This window comes from Pholis gunnellus (genome assembly GCF_910591455.1).
Source record: "Pholis gunnellus genome assembly, chromosome: 15".
NCBI lineage: Eukaryota > Metazoa > Chordata > Actinopteri > Perciformes > Pholidae > Pholis > Pholis gunnellus.
In genome coordinates, this window is record NC_136542.1 from 6246949 (window position 1) to 6268558 (window position 21610).

General features: G+C 41.5%; 2 protein-coding genes across 3 annotated transcripts in view; both read right to left on the bottom strand.

The window, feature by feature from the left end:
* Window positions 1-854: 854 nt before the first annotated feature.
* snap23.1 (synaptosome associated protein 23.1) lies at window positions 855-14394 on the bottom strand. Of its 2 annotated transcripts, none has more exons than XM_079174612.1 (8): window positions 14278-14394; window positions 10626-10740; window positions 7252-7293; window positions 6789-6837; window positions 5786-5903; window positions 4380-4553; window positions 4131-4275; window positions 855-3143 (listed from the first exon to the last, which is right to left on the bottom strand). In XM_079174612.1, the coding sequence occupies exons 2-8, from the start codon at window positions 10680-10682 to the stop codon at window positions 3081-3083; spliced, it is 648 nt and encodes a 215-aa protein (XP_079030738.1). In that variant the 5' UTR covers window positions 10683-10740; window positions 14278-14394; the 3' UTR covers window positions 855-3080. The 2 variants fall into 2 exon arrangements, with proteins under 2 accessions (XP_079030738.1, XP_079030737.1); XM_079174611.1 differs by lacking the exon at window positions 14278-14394 and adding an exon at window positions 14083-14237.
* Window positions 14395-20132: 5738 nt separating this feature from the next.
* efna2a (ephrin-A2a) overlaps window positions 20133-21610 on the bottom strand; it is a gene marked incomplete at both ends in the record, with an annotated part of 74800 nt that continues 73322 nt past the window's right edge. The window contains one exon of the mRNA XM_079174613.1: window positions 20133-20257. Coding sequence (XP_079030739.1) covers window positions 20133-20257 — 125 coding nt within the window. The remainder of the gene's footprint in view (window positions 20258-21610) is intronic.

The window sequence follows — 21610 nt, forward strand, 5'->3', positions numbered from 1 at the left end:
TTTAATATGAATGTAAAGGAGGAAGTGAGAATTTGGTACCGTTCCACAATAAAGCCATTATAGAATAAGACATTTGAGTCGATATACAGGGAGTATAGAGTACGTGGAACTGCATTTATTGACGTTAACTTGTCACAGTCACTCACCCACTTGCCGCCTTGCCTTGTACTGTGGGCTCCGTCCCTGAACCACGATCCAACTCTAGTGACCTCATAGGAATGATGGAAGTTAGGTGTAGAAAGATGGAGACTGTTCAGCTCAAGAGGAAATATGGTAGCATCATGATGATCTCTGTCTAGATTATTTACATATAGAAAAGGAAAAATAATGTTCTTACATCTATAACCTTCTTGTGGCCGTCTAAAACAACAAATAGATGTTTTTCCTGCGTACAGAAGGCCAGAAGAACATCACTTCTGTGCTTCCTGTACCAGTAATCACATGTTATAAAAGCACCTTTGAATGGTTTGGGAAACTTGCATTACCTTTATTCTGTCTTGTTTTTATTGGTCACTATCTACAGTAACTCAGATTCCGACACTTCCTACTCCGTCACCTCCACTTTGTTTATTCCTCCACTCCTTCCTTCCTGCTTCTTCTGTTCAGTGGTTTTTAATCTGCATTTTGTACTCTCTAGCTGTGTAAAATATCCACAAAAAAAAATGATGTTCACAGGAAATATCAAATACATTTTGAGAGAATAAACTTTAAAATAAACTTCTGACTCTATACAGTTTGGGTTTATTTGTTGTCATTTTAATCTCTTTCCTTAATATCAAACTCATGTCCACAGTTGTACCGTTTCATTCTAACTGTTAATGCATTGAAAATGTCCAAGAACATTCATTTCAGAATAGATTTATTGAATAAAAACAATTTAACAGAGGCAGGTGTTAAACAACAGGCACTTTGTTAAACAGTCAACTGCTAACCAAGCTAATCTCAGACGATACGAGCTGCATATGAACGTCATGAAAATCGACAAAAGGGTTGGATTTACATTCCAGTGGCTGTTTGTGAAACAATGAATAAACGGCCTGAAGACAGCGAGTCGGCCTCTGGCTCGACTAATTACATCTCAGCTGACAAGTAACAGGCGGCGGATGATGACTCGTAGCAATACAAAGCCCTGAATAACATCATTTCAATCTTTACAAACTCAATAGGTGTATGGCTGCAGCGGAGGATACAAATTATCACTTTTCTTCAAAACAAATAAGCCAGAAGATGCATACAAGAGATATTTCCAGCAGTCTGTATTGCTTTATTATAAGCCAAATTTCCACAGTGAGGCCTAAATGGAGCCCGCCAGGACATATTCCGCTTCAACATTTACCTCTTTGACATCATTCATTTACGCGTACGCTGGAGCATCTTGCTGCCAGCAGTAATTCCTCCGCCTGGCTACGGCTTCGGCAAAACAAATGATGCTTTCCATCACTAGATATGATCATTTTACTGCAGCTCTGCTCCTCTTGTAGCCAGATTTTACAGCAGTTTGCGATACAAACGGCTGTTACAACACAACCATGGATCACCCGGAAGGCATCGGCAGGGTTCCTGCACAGTCTCCCATTTCTAAAGTTATATTTTTCCAGACTAATTTCTTAAATTTGTAACCTTTTAAGTTATTTTCATAATGACAACGACCTATTGCGCATGAGAAACGATGGCGGATTAAACGATGCGTTTCAGAACTGAACATTTGTTTTCATACTTTTACAGACTGTTGCAATTATCAAACTAGAGGAAATTCATTTTCCACATATTACCGGACTTACTAGGAACCCTGCATCGGCTGTTAAATTTCCTGCCGGGTGCCATAAATCTCTATTAACCCGGAGATGACGAAGACAGAAGACAGAATTTAGATTAAAAGAATGACTATGGGCAATTAATATAAACAGCTACGATATGTTTCATCAACACGGACTGATAAATCACAAGAGACACTAAATATGAAGTACAGGAATTGATCCATTTATGACAAATCTACTGTTATGTTTCACATATCCAGCGCTATGAGACATCCTCGATGCTTAACGATGATAATGTTCCTCGTGGTGCTTACTGACCCGCCTTCACATTTGAAGGACACGTGATAACTCGTATATATTAAATTTCTAACACCAGCTCAGCGTCTCACCATTTTCTTGCAATAGTTACAACAACCTTGACTTCTCAGTGAGAACATTTTTTTTTTAAATAATATTGAATTGCTATCATTCAGGGGTCTGTGCTTTGAGTTGTAGCATTAAAGGATCTGCCACGACTCGCTCCAAAGCACAACATTTCATATCTTATGAAATCGCGTTTACATCTGAAATGGCATAAATGACATGAGCACTTTATTCACAAGTCATTTCTGCTTCATAACAAATAATTAAATAAGCACATAATCTCAAAATACACACGATACGATAAACCTAATTACACGTTGAATCAATAAGGATTTGAATAAGACGCATTTTTTTCAAAGTTTTATGATTAAACTCGACGTAGCTGTATCACAATAGGACCGGCAGGAGGGGATACGTTAATTAATGCCAACTAAAAGTCAGCTAGGCATGTATCCATGTCGTCAGACAAAAAGGCAAAACAAAGAAACAATAGGAAAGACAAGCAGCTGACCGGTGCTACTTCCCTTCCTCTGAATGTTGAGATATGATACATATATGGTATCGACCAGCAGTGACAGGCAGGCAGTCCCTTCCTCTTCGGTGCAGTTTCTGATGCCCTTCCTGCTTCTCAAAGTCCAGCATGACTATGAATGCACGTGTCAAAGATGGTGGCCAATTTGTAAAATATAGAATGTTTGCGTATTTTATTTACATCTTAGTGCAGTATAAGGCGAGCACGGCGCTGGCAAAGAGATTCTTCCTGACTGAATTTCTTTATTTTTTTTTTTATGTGAAAGCTGCATGTGCACAAGTATGCAGTGTGTGTGTGTGTGTGTGTGTGTGTGTGTGTGTGTGTGTGTGTGTGTGTGTGTGTGTGTGTGTGTGTGTGTGTGTGTGTATAGGTGGTGCGACAGAGGCTCAAGGTTGATGGATAGAACTGGCAGAAGAAGGGTTCGTTGTCTACTTGAGGAGCTTGTTGGCTCGCTGGTTGGCTTCTTCAATACGATGCCTGTTCATTTCCGCCTGAAAGAAAGAAAGAAAAGAAGTTCATTAAAAAGGGTGAATATGCATTTCGTGGACTTTTCACCTCGCAATTCACCGACTTGAAATGCAGAAGAGAAACACATTTAAAGTTCCCTGTGGAGTTCATGAACTGTGCTAATGTGCAGGTTTTCTTTTGAGTGGGTAAGAAGACTGCTGCCTAGTAAAGATGGATGTCAACGAAAGAGTAAATTAGCTTTGCAAATGCTTTATTAAATAGATTCACACACTGAATGTAACATCCACAGGGCACCTTTAACTTGCAAACGCAAAGAAAAGAAAAGAGAGAGTTGGTGAGTTTGCCCGCCTGCTCGTAAACATGTCGTGAATTATTGTAACAGAGAATTAGGGTTCAAGTGCATTTTGTCTCAACAGTCTGTAAATAGCTCTTCATATATGAAACCAACCTATTCCTCACATATAACTTTATTTATTATTTATTTATTGAAGGTGAACTGTAAGGACTGATACAGAGGGACGGATACGCACGTTTCTTCATCATCGTGCTCGCTTCATTTGAAGTGGAGGCGAGGGGTCGTAAAATGTACACAAATAGCGAATCGCAACTTGTTAATCAACATAATACTATTTTATGAGAATAAAAAGATGAATATAGTAAAGTCTAGTTAAACGAGCAGTTGTTTGGTCGGCAGCTGGCTCTTATATGTTCGGTTGATTTTTTTCTTCCCTCCTTTTGCAAAGCAGATTTAAAATACTATTCTAAATCCTGCATTTGTTTACATCCATGTTTGCAAACTAGCAGACTTCTACCTTCCGCGTTACTGTCTATCAACTGTCCATCAGTGGAACAGCCTGAAACCATGAGGTTTGTGCATCGTTGCTGTGTGAAATCACTGCTCCATAGTGCTACAATTGGTGAAAAACTCCACAGAATCCCTTTGATTTGGCCATCAACCTTGATATATACAAGCCGAAACAATTAGAATGTCAAAAACATCAGACTGCTACCTTATCAGTGATGCTGTCGATGTGTTTGTTCTGCTGGTCTATCTCGTTGCCCATGTCCTGAGCCATCGTTTTCAGGTTGCCAATGATGCTGCCCACTGCATCCAGATTCTCCTCCATCTCATCCTCACGAGCGTCGTTGGTTATCCTGCAGATGTTAAGTGAGGCTCCGTCAGATGCGTCTCACTACGTCAATTGAAAACTATATGCAATTTAAATAAGAACAACACGCTTCTGATAGTGTTATCATACCTCTTGATGTAGGGGCCGGAGGGCGCCGAGGTGTTCACCTGGCCGGCCTGGCCGTTGCGAACACCCGAGGGCTGCCTCGAGACTACTTTTGGGCCGTTCGAGTCGGCTTCTCCGTCGGCTCCTCTCACACCCCAGGTACGCTTGTATTTTGAGTCGTGCTCGATCGACGACACCCTGGAGGAAAAGCGGAAAGTCAATACAAACCAGGAAATCCGGAGGTGTAAATAACAACTACAAGAACTTATATACAACCACACGGTCTTCAAAAAAAATAAAAAGCATCCACAAAAGGTTAATAAGGCTACAAGTCGGCTATTACTACTGACACAGCAAATTCCAAAGATTCCCTACCTTATCTTACGGTACTCATCAAAGAATCCTCTTCTCCAAAGTGAAAGCATTTTGGGGAGATTTGTTTTCCATGTTTAGAACCAGATATGATCTTACTCTGCACACACACCGACACTGCAGACCAATTTGGTTTGACGGAGACGGTAAAGTATGCTCTGCATAAGAACTGTCACTTCCCTACTCATCCATAAGCAGTTGGGAATGCGACAAATTCTTTTCAGCATAAGATTCAAATTTGATAAGACGATGTGTATTTCACTCTCTCCTCGTCCTACTCATCGTGTGTTCATGTGATATCACACAGACCGATCAGAGTCATGGAAGCGTTACATCCCATAATGATAACCTGGTGAAGAGGGAGAGGTTGTGTACTCCCATTTCAATGTTTTCTTTTAATGACATCATCAACGTTTCTTAACATAGACACACAGGACTCCTGGATATTGGAACAATCCTTTAAGCTCATGGAAAAGCCACCAATTTCTGTTTGGCCCGGCGGAAATCGAAGCGGTAGAGAATTCAAAACTCTTTGTTGTTGCAGCTCGGAATAAACCACGACATCATAGCTGCTGAATTCATTCAAAAATTTACCCAGAATCCAAAAGTGAATTAATTCAAGCTGCTGATTACATATTTAGTTTGTATCAGCACCTTCGTCTTTAACTTCCAACAGCTGTTAAAGAGAATTTCAAACCAACAACACGATACTTTGACTATATTTTTGGTCTAAGAATCAGATATTTTGTATCACAGTTGGTGAACTATTGTTCTGATGATTCAACCAGAAGAGTTTCATGCCTAACCAAGTTGTAGAAGTGCTCCAACAGTCAATGGAGAAAATGAACGGGAATAGCCCCTCCCACTTTACGTGACATAAAGGTAAAATATGCAAATGAACACAAACTTGTTCTATAACCCTTCCTTATATTGGTACTATTTATCACTGTGGATTTCCTTCACGAACCAGCCCCATACCTGTTGCACTTTATCAAACACAGAGTAACGCATGATGACACACAACAGTGATGTGGAGGCTTCAGTGGTTCACAGTGTACCTGTCACAGGGGCAGACACAGAGGCCACAGCACTTGGAGAGGTCAGTCAGGTTTTTCTCAGCCTGTTTCATGTCCTGGTTGATCTGGTCCATGCCCTCGTCCACACGCCTCAGCTGCTCTGAAACACACAAACACACACACACACACCAATTCAGATTCTTCTTCTGTATATCTAGGAACATTTCATCATTGTATACACCGGGAGTTGTTGGCTTGGAGTCATGAAACTTGACAGGTGTGTAGTTGAAATCAACGAACCTCCTCCACCCACCGGGTCTTCTTGCTACTCCGGTTCCTGCTAAAACTGAGCGGAGTAAGCTTTAAGCCAACACCACTCGTAAAGATTACACCACGGCAGTTCTATTTTGACCGGCTCACAGAGGTTTTTTTGGGGGAGGAGGTGGAAAAACTGCCCCCATTACACATCACACCTTTAATGATCACTGTGTGGAATCCTAAACTGGGTCAATAACTGGGTCGTTGCAGCAACAAAAACAGGATAACAAAAAAATAACATAATTCAGGAAAGACATCAAATAATTACAAATGAACAATCCTAAAACAGGGAAGGCATTAAAGTTACAGCCAATAAACAATTGGCTGTAATTTCCATTTGTCCCAAAAAGAAATTGGGACAAATGGTTACCGAACACAATAATATTTCGGGATGCACGTTACAGAAACGACCACCAATAACAAATCAGTTCCATGACCATTCAGGCTAATACTGAAGCACACTAAAACACAGAAACGCCTTAATCCAAACGTTATTGGAATAATGCAATTTGTATTGTGGCACAATGACATCTGGTTGATTTTGGCCGATACAAAAACTTGCAAAATAAGTGTGATAGCATGAAGAACATCCCAAAAATGGGCGACTATGGGTGACTTTTTGCACTGAACCATTAACATTCACTCTTTGCCACCGACAAAGAGCAACACAAAGTGGGAACATCTGCATCAAAACTACTAGCGGTGTTGTTTGTGTACATCTCCTCACCTCCTTGCTCGTCCAGCATCACCAGGGTGTTGGTGCCGGTCTGTTTGCTCTGTAAACACAAGAGGAACAGAGATTCAGAACCAACGCAAAGACTACAGACAGATTTATGCTTTATAAAGAATGAAAAACATCAGGGTTTGATACATTTAGGAATTTAGTAGGATATTGGCTTTGTTGAGAAAACAGAGAGGCTAGTATAACAAACACAAACTTTCCATATGATGATACTATGACGTGTGAAAATGACTCCTCGAAATACTAGAATCATGAACATTTAATTATTAACACTGGTCCTAATACTTCCTTGTAAAAAGGAGAACATTAACTTTTCAATTTAGAGCACTAAAAGACTATGCTATTAATAAAATGTTCCTAATCTTCCTCCCGGTATGGGCAGTAATAAACAGACATGAATCTGGTAAATAAGATGCTTTGGTGTCAATACAAACGGTCAGACTCTCACCTCCTCTGCCATCTGCAGCATCCTGCGTGTGCTTTCCAGTGACTGTGAAGGAACAAAAGCAGGTGTTGGTGAGTAAAAAGGTCAAATTAATAAAAACAACCAAAAATTAACATCTAGATTCATCCGTTTTTGTTTCTTTAGGTCACTGGTTTCAGGTAGAGGAAACTCACCATACGTTTTGTTACATAGCGTGTATTACACCGACGACACAAAACGGTATCTACTCGTTTCTCACAAAAGAAAGCGTGGCGTCCTATTGCAAACTTTTCTTTAATAACAGAATACTAGATTTTAACCGTGATTATCGTTTATGCATCTCACACACGAGCAGAGAGATTAGTTAAGAATTCATCGGGCCGCTTTGTTCGGTGCAATTCAAAGTTTGAGGACCATTATAGCAGAAGACGGAACATCACAATCCCCCATCATGGATACAATTAAATGAATTTCATCAGACCACGACGGTGAATTATCTAATTAAACATTCAGTAATTTGATTTCAGTGACCAGAGCAGTTTCCAATCCTAGAACTATAATAATAATAATAATAATAATAATAATAATAATAATAATAATAATAATAATAATAATACACAGTTGAGGACAAGGGAATGCGTTTTGCTTTTCCATCATTTCAACAGTTTTGATAATCAGTTATTTCTTAAAGTACATATTTTTGACGGTCGGCTTATAGAGCTTATACGATTTGTTCACGATTAGAGAAATAAACACGGATTGTATGTTGAATCCCGTGATATCCACACTGTTGACGCTTTTCTGTTTATATATTGATTATAATATTTGCTGGTTTCTTTTTAGTCTTCTAAGATATTGGTTGAACAAAATAAATCAAGCTGTGCTTTGAGATTTTTTGTTGTTGTATTTTTCATTATTTCCTGGCATTTAATGGACGGCTGTGAGCAGCTCCTCCAGTTCAAACTCTATCCATTAACTGACAGACAGTAAATTAATCGTCAACTATTCTGATAATTGATTAATTAATCATTTAAGTTATATTTTTTAAGAACAAAAAAAAAAAAAAAGGCAAAATATTCTTATGTTCCCGCCTCTATAATTGTGAGTATCCTCTGCTCTTCTATACCAAATGTTACAATAAACTGAACGAGTTTACCATTTTCTGACACAAGCTTTAGTTTCATCATTTTGCCGTTTCTCCCGTGTGAACACACCACACATCTCCTTTGAATCCGTCGTATGGATTTGGGACACAGCTACAGTGTACATGGGTCTAAACTCTAACTGTGCACGAGTACTGCTGGCACAAAAGTTAACAATCTACAGCAAGACAGACAAAAACACACATGCACACACACACAGAGACAAAAAAGTTGACGACGAACTGGAATGCAGTCAGTTCAGGTGAGTCAGGCCTTTGTGTGTCTATTAATAGCGAGAGCTGTACAGAGAGCAGAGCATCCAAAAGGAGCAAAGCCCGGAAGTGACTCAGGGCATGACTCCATTGTTACCATCCCTAATTAACTGTTAACAAGAGAGAGCGGGGGAGCCGATGCCTCATCCTCTCTCAGTTACGTTTGCTCTGAATACATTAATCAGCGAGTTGAGAAACAGACAAACATGGAATTGGCGCGAGGGACGTGTTGAGCTCAGCCACGTTTCTGTCGGCTTCGCCAGAGCATCACTTGGGTGGATAAACGTTACGTTGTGCCTCCTCAAAAAAAAAAAAAAATCCTTGAACTTGGCTAATTAAGCCCGAAATCGCTGCCGTAGCCAAATTTTCCAGATTGGGGTGCTGTGACAGATCTTTGAGATACAGACAGTGGCGTGGTATTTTTATCATTCGTTTTGGGATGGCTTAAATGGAAGTACAGTTGGGCGAGGTACGTGCAAGGCTCCAGCAAAGCTACATGTAAGGTTTGAAAAAAATAAAAACACACAATTCAAGTCTTATTCATCCACAAAAAAACAAAACATAAAATGCACTACAGGTACTAATTGGCTGCAATGTATCAGGATGATGAGGAAGTAGCACACAAACATTGGAATAACTTGGACACGATGTCGACGGGCGTGGAAGCCATTTTAACGACTGGACAATGGGAAACAGCTTGTGTGAAGACTTCCTCAAACCTTATCATAACAAATTCCAGCGTTGCCCTGATACATTGACAACCATGCTCTGAGTGTTTCAGGTACGAGCGGTTACCCTAAAGCCAAAGTGTGAGGAAGCATTAGCAGAAGGAGCCTCCCATGCTCTGTCCCTTCTACGAGCTGCTTAGTCAACCAGGCAGCAGTAAAGAGGAGGAAACAGAGAAAGAGAAAACCGCAGGTTAAGTCAGAAAGCACAAATAGGATAGAAAAGTCAAGAAAGAAGAAGAAGAAAACGTACAGAGACGGGTACAGTCATCATTACAGGAAGTTGAGGCGCACAGCTACAAGCCCAGCTAGAGTGAGTTCATCTGAATCAGATGGCTGATCCCATCGCGCCGCGGAGTGCTTATGAAACAATCATCTCCTTGATAATAAAAGCGCTTCGATACAGCCGACAACATTCAAACTCTCAAAGCCACAGAGGGGAAAGGGAGCCATCCAGCTAAATTAGACGTAAAGCCTCACACGCGTCCTATTAATGCTGAGCTTAATAATCAACTGTGAACACAATGAATATAATTACCCCCCCCCCCCCCTCTGCTCTTTCAGTGCTACTGTATATTTAAACCCAGGAGTACCTGTGTTGTTTTTCACTCTACTGATGAAACAAATTACACGAAGAAACTGAACATGCGTTCGATCACTTTTGACATTAAACGAGAAGTTCGTACTCCCGTCCGTGTGTTAATTAGTGAGCTTTAGGAGATGCTGATAGGTGGATTTTTGAGACAGACCACAGACCTTCAGAAAGTTTCCAGTTTGTATGCTAAGCTAAGATAGCCGCCTGCTGACTATAGCTGCTTATTTGGCCTAAAGACATGAATCTCCCATCTAACTCTTCACGAGAAAGCAAAATGTCAAATCATTCCTTTAAGACTTTGCATTCTCAGCTCCAGCAGCTTTTGTTTACGTTCATTTTGAACAACTGCAGTTTTACATCAGAGGTTGCTGGTTTGTGGATAATTAGTATATGTGTATTCGTTTTGTATAGTTGCTTGAATGAAAGCGATAATGAACCTAAATCTTCCTTTTCAGTGTCACATAGTTAAACGGTGTCAGTCAAAAGGTTGGCACATTTTGGACAGAAAATTACTTTAAGGAAGTTTCATACTCAGAAACAGACAATGAGAGGAAGAGCTGTGTGTGTACATTGTGTGTGTGTGTGTGTGTGTGTGTGTGTGTGTGTGTGTGTGTGTGTGTGTGTGTGTGTGTGTGTGTGTGTGTGTGTGTGTGTGTCTCAGTACCTCGTCAGTCACTTGGTTGGCCTTAACGGCCATCTGCTCCACAGTCATGTCATCCATGTTGCTGCTTTTCTGTTTGGAGGCTCCCCCTGTGGCGCCGAGCTCGATCTTCTGCGGCCTGGAAGAAAAGCAAATTTTTAAAAAATGTGGTCACATCAGAGGGCATCGATTATCATGAAGCTCTGTGACTAAAACAGATCTGAGACCTTACTTTACTGCAGGCTAGTACGAAAGACAAAGCAAAATACTCTCCAGGAGGGGAACTGAAGTGAGGGGGAATAAAGCAGCATATTGATTCCAAATACAATTAATATTCCTACAAGTTCAGTTATTTAAATGTGACCAAGACTTCTGCTGAATTAAGACTTTTTCTGGTTCTTTCTAATCTACGTAATGTACATCGGGGTCAGTGTTTTAATGCTTTAATGCTGCAGCACATTATTATGCCAAGAACCTCTTGGTGCTCACTGCTGGAGAATATATTTTCAGAGTGAAATCATAAATATGGAAAACACATTTAAGGACCAAACATCTGCTGCGTGAGAACATTAATGCGTTCGTCATGTCACATGGAAAGGGAAGAAGATGCAAAACCTAAACAAAGCGGGCTCTTTTAATGCCCCTGGAGGAGTGTTGGGAGTCTGAACACATACAGACGGCCTGCTGATAAAAAGGAACAAACAGCGTTTTCAATTATGAAGCAAAACTCTGGTTCTTGTGAGCCTTCAGCAGCTCCTTGTTGGTGTAAAGTTGAGCTGCAGTGTGAATAGCAGCAGAACGGTTGATCACAATAAGAGAACAGAGATGAGGAGGCTGTGAAATCAGAATTAAAAGTATAAAAACCGACCAGAAAGGTGACCACAAAACCAATACTTGACTTAAAGTCATAAAAATAACAGAGTGATGAAATGATAAGCTAAATAAATAAACCAAACCTGTGTAAAGAAAGCATGTTACTCTTGTATATGCAGTGTCAAAAGTGTAGACCTTTTAGAATAAGTTGTCTTTAAAGAGCTAAAATGACAATATTAGCGTTTATGGCCTAAACAACGAGCAATATAGACGGATGATTGTATCTGCAGGTTTCTCATGCCATAATAATAATAATAATAATAATAATAATAATAATAATACATATAATTTAAACAATAAGATTTTGGGATAATTTATCATATAAAAAAAGATTGTTAATGCAACCACAATAAATGATTGTCTAACAGTGGAAACACTACTTATGTATAGGCTGAAAGCACGGTAGAAGGTTGGCAAATATAATGCTGTTATGTGTAATATATAAATAAAAGTTTAACTCCTCATTGACGACGTTCTTCGTGTCAGTTAATGGTTCACAAAAACAAACAAAGCTTCATTTCAAAAGAAACAGATAATTCAGTTAAACTACTGAACGGGAACTCCCACAGCCAACTAGGACAAAATTCAGATTTCATGAGTTTGCAAAATATGCCCAGCAGGGTGGGCATGATGTCAGGAAGTGTCACTGAGAGGCTCTCATTGTAAACCAGCAGCAGGAAGTGGTGATCGTGGTTGGCCACTGGTTGTGAAATTCAACATTTTCTGGTGCTTTTTTTATGCAGAGACAAAGCATAGAAAAGAGGAGGGGATCAGAATTAAAAGGCCGCCTTGTGTTACAGTTAGAGGAAGGCAGGACGACATAAGAGACGTAGCAAAGAGTCACCACCACAGTACTTTCCACGTTGTAAACGCTGGCTTCTCATACACCGACAGGCAGAAGCCGTAGAACATGAGTAATAGGTGTGGTTTCACTGGGTTGCGTAATCCATTTGGACATACGTTCTGATCACAACACGAGCGAGGCTACTCCGCAGAACGTCTTAGCAGACACAAATCCCAACAATATCTTTTATTTTCTGCATCAAGTGACCTTTCATGCCGCCCAGCGTCACAGGGTGCACTGACATGAGCGGTGTGACGGCAAGCCTCAGACAGCCTTTGGTGCACAAGGTAACATAAGATCGAGATCTTCGTAAGCCACGCCGCCGTGAGCTTGTTTTCTGTGATGCAGAAACTCTGCACTTTAAAAAGGCGAAGGAGGACAGAGCCGGGTAGCCATAAACACAAAGCGCCATCTTTTTTTTGTTTTCAAAAGATACCATTCAGGAAACAGCTTTATCCTCTTTTCAAGTGGCATTTTCTTTTTTTTTCAAATAACCCCTGAACTTCAATTTCCCTTTCAAACCTGCAGCAAACCAAACATCCTGCGATAAAAAAAGACAGGGAACAGGGACAGTGTACTTGGCAGACAGCGCAGAGGATTTCATGTTGTTGACTCTGCATTTCACCTCTTCGTCGGGGCATTTGGTTCACACAGGCTTGACTGCTTTTTCTAACCTGATTATTGGGACTTGGCAAGATACCACGAGTTTACAACTGACGGAGGACTCATTAACACATATCGCACACTTTAGAAAGACCAAGCCACAACACAGGCAGATGAACGTGTCAACACTAAAAGATCAATTACGTGTGCCAGTAAAATGGACCTCAGTTTAGCTGGATATTGATTCATCCTTATGACAGTGATGAGAAGGTTACACCCAAGACAAACACTAGATAATAGATTCTTTTTTATTTGAGCCAATCATCACACAAGCCCTATATTTCTTTTTTACACCTCGCACTCGATAACAACACAAGCCCGTGACACCACTCTACTTGTATTCACAGCCTAAAGGACAAACCCATTCATGTTGCAGTTTCTTCACAGCACCAACCCCCCAAGTGCTCCAGGGAAACATTTCTTGTTCATCTACCCAAACCTGTTCCTCCACTTCTGACTGCAGCACACACACACACACACACACACACACACTGACTTCTGTTCTTGATCCCCCATCATGTTATGTTCATATCCTCCTTCTTCATAATGAAAGATAAGAGGCGATATTTTCTACAATTCACCCTACATTGTGTCCTCAATCATAAGAACACATTTTATTTTGGTTAAGTCTGAATTGTTTTGGGCTAGGTGACTTAAGCTGACCTTATATAACAACAAACAGCAAGGAGGGTCGATGACATCATGCTGTACAGACTTAAACCTAAACCATGATCATGTATGTATTTCACAGCATGATTAAACAGTATAAAAACAAGGTTTTCGCCAATTACAATTTAAGAAGTAGGAGAAAATACGACATGTTAATCATTTCCGTCGTGGAAATTAAATAGGGCAGCACACCTGACTTTGGTTATCTCAAAAGCAGAGGAATAAAGTTAAGTGCTGACTATACAACGAGGGTCACTTGATCAACAGGTGACGAAGGAAGGAAACAGATTTTTTTCTTCAAAGCCCCACACCCAAGTTGCCAACGTTGTGGCTGTATACTCCCCCAGAATAACACTTTTAAACTTAATAAAAGAGTTGAAACTGTCGAACAGTGTCGAATAGTTTGTTAAAAGCAGATTAAAGTTGTCTTACATTGTCGGAAAGGTTGCAGCAGGGTCGTAAGGATCGTAAACAGGACAGGATCCAACTCGTTAAACTAGCCAATGTGCTACTAGCTAGTTAGCTAGTTCCGCTTTCTAGTCAACTACCTCGCGCCACAAACACAAACAAACTACTATGTTGAGAGAGGACAGGGAGAGAGGTGTTTATTTGGGAGTCAATACTTACAGTTAACCCTCCTTGTTTTTAAAAAAAAACGAGCTCGTTACTCCTCCTTCTTTACGGTATGTGAACTTGGTAACTTTTGGATTCCTTCAGTGGTTTCACCGTCTGGCTGACTGAAGTGTGTCGGATGGTGCTTTTAAGTGCTGTCGGAAATATTGATATTCCTGTTTTTCTTTCCTATTTTAAAAGCTTTTCTTTTGTATTTACAATCTTAATCCACAAAATAACTGGTTGCTATTGCTTTCAAATAAATGTGGAGGCGTATAAAGGGAAATATTTGACTGCTGTTTGAGCAGTTGTATTTCAAATTGTAATTCTCAGAGGGAAGGGGGCTTTCTGAGGGGCATTTGAACGCAGCACATGATGGTGGCGGATGTCCTGTCATATGACTCCAGAGAAAAAGAGGCGCTGCTCATTTTCCCCACATGAGTGCAGCATTTACCCTTCACCCAGACCCCCCCCCCCCCCCCCCCCCCCCCCCCCCCCCCCACCTCGGTATTTTACATGAACACAAGAGTGCTGAATATTTTTCATCGTGTTTCTGAGAGATGCTTTGAAATCTGAGCCTCTAGCATTGAATCTGCTGCGTAATTCCCAAGTTTTATGGTTTAAACCACAAAAGCCTGTTCAAGGTGACTGCAAAGACACTGGGCAGACTGCCAGCCAACATATCAACTGACGATGTCTAAAAGGCAAGTGTTCCCCCCCCCCCCCCCCCTCTCTAATTGCAGCTAAATATGTTTCCTTCTTGGGTCACATATAGCAGACTGCATGCCAAAAACCTACATGCTGAACATTTTGTAACAACTCAAAATTTGCACAAGGGACGCTCCGGAACTGCCCTCACTGAACTGCCCACGGTGCATGAATGGTGCCCTGCTCTCTCTGCCCATGTATCTTTTATAGAGTCTACATAGCATTCATTATTCAGCAATAACACATGGTCCATCTGGACTCCTGTGACTGTGTGACTATGCATGGGTGTGTGGTCCATAGTTAACTTTCCTGCTGTGCGATTTCACCATTTAACGCCACATCCAACAGCGCTTGAAGAGCTAAGAATTAGTATTTCCTCTGTAATTACAACTAAGGTATAATGTGAGTGTGTTTGACAGAGGGTGTGTGTGTGAGAGAGGGAGAAGATGAAAGGAAGAGAAAGAATATAAAGTTGTGAGAGGAGAGATAGAATAAGTGAATGTGTAATAGTGACTACAGATGGCACGTTCAGGATCAAGCTCTTTCATCATGCCGTTCCTCATTAATAGAGCTGGGAGCGCTGCCCTAATTCCATAATTCCTAAATCATGCCTGTTAGTTGAATACGAGGAGATAATAGTACAGGGGAGAGAGGAGAATAGATCAGCCTATAGTGAGCCTGTGAGAGCGCGAAATCAACAGAAGAAGAGATGAAGAGAGGAAAAGAATGGAGAGGGGTCGCCATCTGTATTTCCTAGCTTTTCTTTTTGGTTGTTGCCAAAACCAACATCATATAGGCCAAATTTATTCTTGCCAATTATTTTCCCACATGTACGCCAGCCAATGAAAATAGCTGAAATAACCAAGTGATTAATACGATCGAGAAGGGAATACAGGGGGATATATAAGTGTGTGTGTGCCAGTGACAAAGCTCAGATCACTAGTTTCCCATGATTTCAAGGAGCACATCTGTTCAATTCTGGCTCTGTTCCAGTCGTGTCACACATTCATCTTTCCTCTCACAAGGATTGAGACATGGGAAGGTTTCGAGGCCCTGCTTGATCGGGCTTAATTTTACGTTAGGCTAATTCCGCTGGTACCTGGTACACTTGTCAGGACAAAGAATTGGCTGACCAAGCGTGCGTTTCAATATTCAGAGATAATTTAATTCCCTTGTCTCCTTTTCACTGGAATCTACTCTTTCTCCGTTTGAATTGAGCTCTCATATGAGGCAATTTAATGGAAACTAGAGACATCGATAGCCATTAGCGCGCTTTGCACAGGAGGGCCAAACACGGCAAGCAAAGGCTCATCTATTATACATATACCTCAGTTTTCCCTAAAAACTGCTTTTTTTTAATATTCTTTTTGCACCACGCTGCCAAAAGAGGCAGTCAGTAGTTTCAACTAACGCTTTTAAAACAAGGCTGATAAATGTTTCAAGCTAGCACTGGCCCATACAATCCCCGATGGGGAGGAAGTGTCTGTTGTCCATCTGTCTATTCATGTCCGATCTAGAGAAAACCTGCTGAGCTCAAAGATTAGAGGAAACATTTCAGATTCTTTTTTTTTTTTTTTTTAAACTATCCTTTAGGCACCAGCAGCATGAAATGGTTCCATGTCTTGTTCTAGCACATGTTCTGTAGGGAAATGGCCTTTGAGTGGTCTATCATTATACATCACATTAGTAGGTTGTTAATACAATGTGTGATCAATGTGTAAGTAGCATTTGACTGTTGAAGCTAGTTTTAACCACTTCATGTACAGTCCAGTGCTTTCCAAACTAGGGGTCGGGCCCCCTCCAAAGGGTCATGAGTACATTTGAGAGGTTGTCAAATGATTTTGACATAAGAAATACGAAAAAAAACAAGATCTCCTGTAAAAATATGCATGCATTTTTTTGGCTTTTCCTAATCTTTTTTTTTTTTTAATGAAATGTTGAATACTTCAGGCCTCAACCATTAATTTAAATAAAACCGTGTGAGAAGTTTTAACCAAATTTAAAAAAATCGGCATAAAAAAACAACAAATGAATGCACATTTTCACTACTGTTATGCTAATTTTAGGAAGTTGGGCGCATCAAGAAAAACAGCTGTAGGCACCATTTCTCCAGTTAGGTGCCATTGAACTACTGCATAAGATAAGGTCGTATTATCTATACATCAACTCTCAAACCTCAGCCAAGCATAAACTCTTTTTTTGGTGATATTATGACTTTGATTACGTGTTTTTCTTTTTAAATATGAAAGTAACTATCGCTATAACATGGTGGATTTGAGTAAAAAGTACAATATGTAGTGGTGCAGAAGTATAAAGTAGCAGACCATGAAAACACTCAAGTAAAGTACATGTGCATGAAAATTGTACATAAGTACAGTACTTGAGTAAATGCACTTGGTTGCTTTCCATCACTGGAAGGCCACACTGCTGTGAATCTGATGGAAACAAGGGAGGAAAGGCTATCAAGCTATTCAGTCTCCATGTTGTCAGCAGTTCAGATTAGCTGTCACATCGCTGAGGGAGAAACAGCTGAAGATTGGAGTGGGTGATTTCATCTGAATAATTTCATGCTTTGACTGGCAGAGCTCAATGCTCACTGTCCCAAGACTTTGACGTCAGAGGAAAATAGACTGGGCAAAATAAAGACCCAGGTGCAGTTTAATACATGAATACAATCATCTGCCCTTTGGGGGGGAAAAAAAAAACATCAAATGAAAATTAATTCACATTTCCACTGAAGAAATTCCACTCATTTTGTTTTCCGAGTAGACAAAAAGACAATCTTTATTTGTGTGTTTCTCTCCTTGCTCTGACTTCTGTGTTTACTTTTGACTGACTGACTTTAATGACTGAGGTCAGCTCCCACAAAAAAACACCACAAACAGAAAAGGAGACAAACTCATACATGACGCTCAGACCTGGAGGCATCCTACCACTACCAACCATGGATCACAAACCAGAGAAGAAGAACGATAGAAGGACAGCATCAGTGGAATAGAAGAAGAGAAAACACATTTTTTTAATCTTCCACAGGCTATACCCCATCACTGCATCCCACACAGGAGTAATTAACAGTGATTTTAAATGCTACAAAAATAAGATGAAACAGGGAAGGAAGTGCTTCCCCTTGTTTGTGTTTTCTTGTGTGTGTGTGTGTGTGTCTTTGTACATGTGTGTATGTGCATGCCATGTTTTTGTAAATGTCTAGATCTGCATGTGCTTTTCTACATATGTCTGTATGTGTGTGTGTGTGTGTGTGTGTGTATCTGTACACTGGTCGTCATGTGTGTATGTCTGTGTGTGTTCACAGTGCTTACTCATTAGGTTCACATCCCAACATTAAAGAAGACTCGGTCCCATGATACACACAAACTCTCTCTCCTTCCTCTGCTCCCTCTCTCTTTGCGCTGTTCCCTTTATAGTCACGTCCACGAATGCTCCCAAAATCTCAGAGGAACCGTCCCGTTATCAAAGACTGTGTGTGTGTGTACATGTATATGTGTGTGTGTGCATGCGGATGTGTGTTTTTGTGATGCTACCCCACACACACACACCTCGCCTCATTTGCCACAGTCTATGCGCTTCCCTTATTGGTTTAACTCTCAGACCCAGGACCAGTTTCAGTCAGTATTTATGTCCATTGTGATCGGGCCTGGGCTCTGAGGGCTGATTTCCAGTCAGTTTCACCCTGTGGGTCCATTTATCTCCCGGCCCAAGCTAATCCATCAACGACCGAAAGCCAGACAGGAGAAACAGTGTGAGGAGAGAGGCTGGATTTTTTTCTTCCTTTTGATGTCTGAAAAAAAAAAAAAGTCTCAGGGAGAGCAAGAGAGCGGTAGCAGGGTGTTTCTGATTTTCCCCATGAAAAAATATATCATCATTACAAACGAGATTGATCTGAAGGTTTCACAGTGGTCATGCAACTTGAGTGTCGCCTCCTTTTGTCACCTGTCCTCCGTCCATCCTCGCTTCGCTCTCCTCCTGCCCCCGGCACCCACCATCCCTCCAAATCCCTCGAACCCGTTCAACCTTGCCAGTCCTAGAGAAGGTTACTGTGAGTGACCACAGTCATAATAATACAGAAAGACAAAGAGGTGGGTGACCAGTGGTACATTCATACATGAGAAAGTCATGGTTCCAAAAGTCACCCCGACCCAGTCGACATTAGACAGTGCCGAAGACGCCTGTGCTGGCCAGGCTGTGATAAATGCTTTGTTTAGAAACACGAATAAGACAGAACACATCCCACCTGAAAATATACACCTCACCCAACACACCCAGAACACCCCCCTACACACACACACACACCCCACCCTCCCGCTGAAACAGCCTATGATTATACTTGTCATTAGAATGTGATATCTTAGCTTCTCATAGAAAAAAACAAAAAACAAAAATCAAACTGTAGGATTTTTGTATCACATTGCTGTGAATCTACACCGTGTCTGAAAATATCAACACATATAACATTACATTTCCGATACGGTCGTATTTATTTAAATCTGTGCCCGCATAGTTTTCCTGTTCTTTTCTGCACCGGCCGGGTCACTTTTCTTCTCTCCTTCTCTACGTTTGCTCTCATTCTCCTTGCAGTTGGAACTGGTCCAGGTAGTATAGAATTCCAATTACAATGCAAGCTTGGCCACTTCCAATTCTTGGTTTGACGATGGGATAGCAATGTGAGAAAAATCCAATTTTTGTGCATCCAGGCCTATCGCTTAATGCATCCTGCCGTGATTGGATGATAGGAATTGCACTGGAACGACAAGTTTAATCATAGCCGCGGCTACATCTACCCCATCAGTGGCCAAGAGTCAATAGACAAATCAAAAGGACCCCCTGATATGAGTGCAGAGACATTTCCCTTGTGTTTTTCAGCTGCATCAGAGATGAAGCGCAGCTTCCCAGACAGCTCAAGACCCAGCCCTCTCAGCCAGTCCGGGGAGCAGTGTCCGATGCTGGGCCATGGAGGGGGCTGGCAGTGGGGGTGGTTGGTGGCCGTATAGAGGTGGAGGTGGGAGAGAAGGGGAAGGGGGGGGTGTGGGGGGGGGGACGGGGGGGGGGGACGGAGACAGAGGGCTTCCCTGAGGGGTGGTGGATTTAGAGGGACAGCCAGCCCAGCCCAGCGACCCTGGGTGGGAGCTCCAGGACGGGGAGAGGGTTCACAGCCAGGAGAAGAGACCCAGGAGCAGTGAGGCCAGAACAGCAAACAGGATCATGGACCCTGGCCTCCAGCATGGACCTCCGTCAGTCAGGAAGGGCTCTGGTGAATCATATCCCGACCCATCTGAAACGGAAAGAAGAGAGAAACGACAAAACATCTGAACTGAGAGGGACACACACACAGACTGACACAAAGACAAGACAATCTAAAACAAACTGGATGAAGGAGGGAGAGGATTTATGGAAAGAAGACGGGTAGACAAGTGGAACTATCACCAGGGAAAAAATGTGGAAAGTGAGCGACAAACCACAAAACTCTCACAATTCAAAAGCCAAGGAAAGGCAGGGAGAAGACGAGGGATGAGGAGAGGAAAGAGGGAGGAGGAGAAGACGACAGCAACTGAGCTCTGCAGGGGGTTTAACCAACCTAATTACAGTTTAATCACAGAGACTCAGAATCTGGAGCAGCTGACACACACACACACACAAAGACACTCACACACATGTGCAACCGCTCACAGCTCACTCTGGTGACAGTATTTCACAGATGAGATGGAAGTTGCAATGTCAGACAGATTACTTTAAGAGCAGAAAAAAAGGCAGAAATCAACGAGCAGCCACCGCAATGACAGAATAAAAGAACGTATGTTGTTTCAGTAATTATGGAGGAGAAGAGAATTTCCTTCCCCCCCTTAGCGATAGATGGAATGATCTCAGTCTGGAAAAGCTGTGAAGGCCGACTCTCATCCTTTTACGAAGATCTTCAAAGCCGTGTCATTATCTAGGGAGACGCGTTAGGTTTGATTCTTTAGTCAGGCTTAGCCGGAAAACTCATGAGGTAGAATCCGCCTTTGAAAACACGTACAGGTATATCTTCAAGATAACGCAAGTGTAGTGTAATGGCTGCCGTAACCTGCTCCCCATGTATGTCAACTTTCTGTTGAGCTACTTTTTAAACAGTACAACCACATACTCGTGTGAGCACTGCATCCTGTCTACGGCGATCTATGAGGGAGCTATTTTCAAAACAGTATATCTTATCGGGTTGCATGCTGTTTAAAAAAAAAAAAAAAGACTCGGTATTATGTGGCGAGCAAGTCGCGCTTCATCTTTTACCACAAGGCTGAGGCGTAATGGGAATTTTATTAAGAAATACGAAGTGTCTATTATTAGATTAGACTTCTAGAGTATGCGATGGGTTTATTATTAGATTGCTCTCTTGTTTCTTATGAACAAATCCAGCCAGTAGAGTGATGTGGAGGCTCTGTAACATTTTTAGAGAGCACTTTCAGCCCGCTCTCTTCTCTTTCTACAAGGACAGAAGGTCTCCCTCACACCCAGTGTGATGTGATGTGATCTGATGTGAAGTGCGTATGCCACTTTGTGCCTGCGTGCATGCGCCTGCGCACACTTTGTGTGAGCTTGCATGTGTGAATGTGTCCGAATGTGTGTGTGTGAGTAAAGGTGTTAAAGTGTT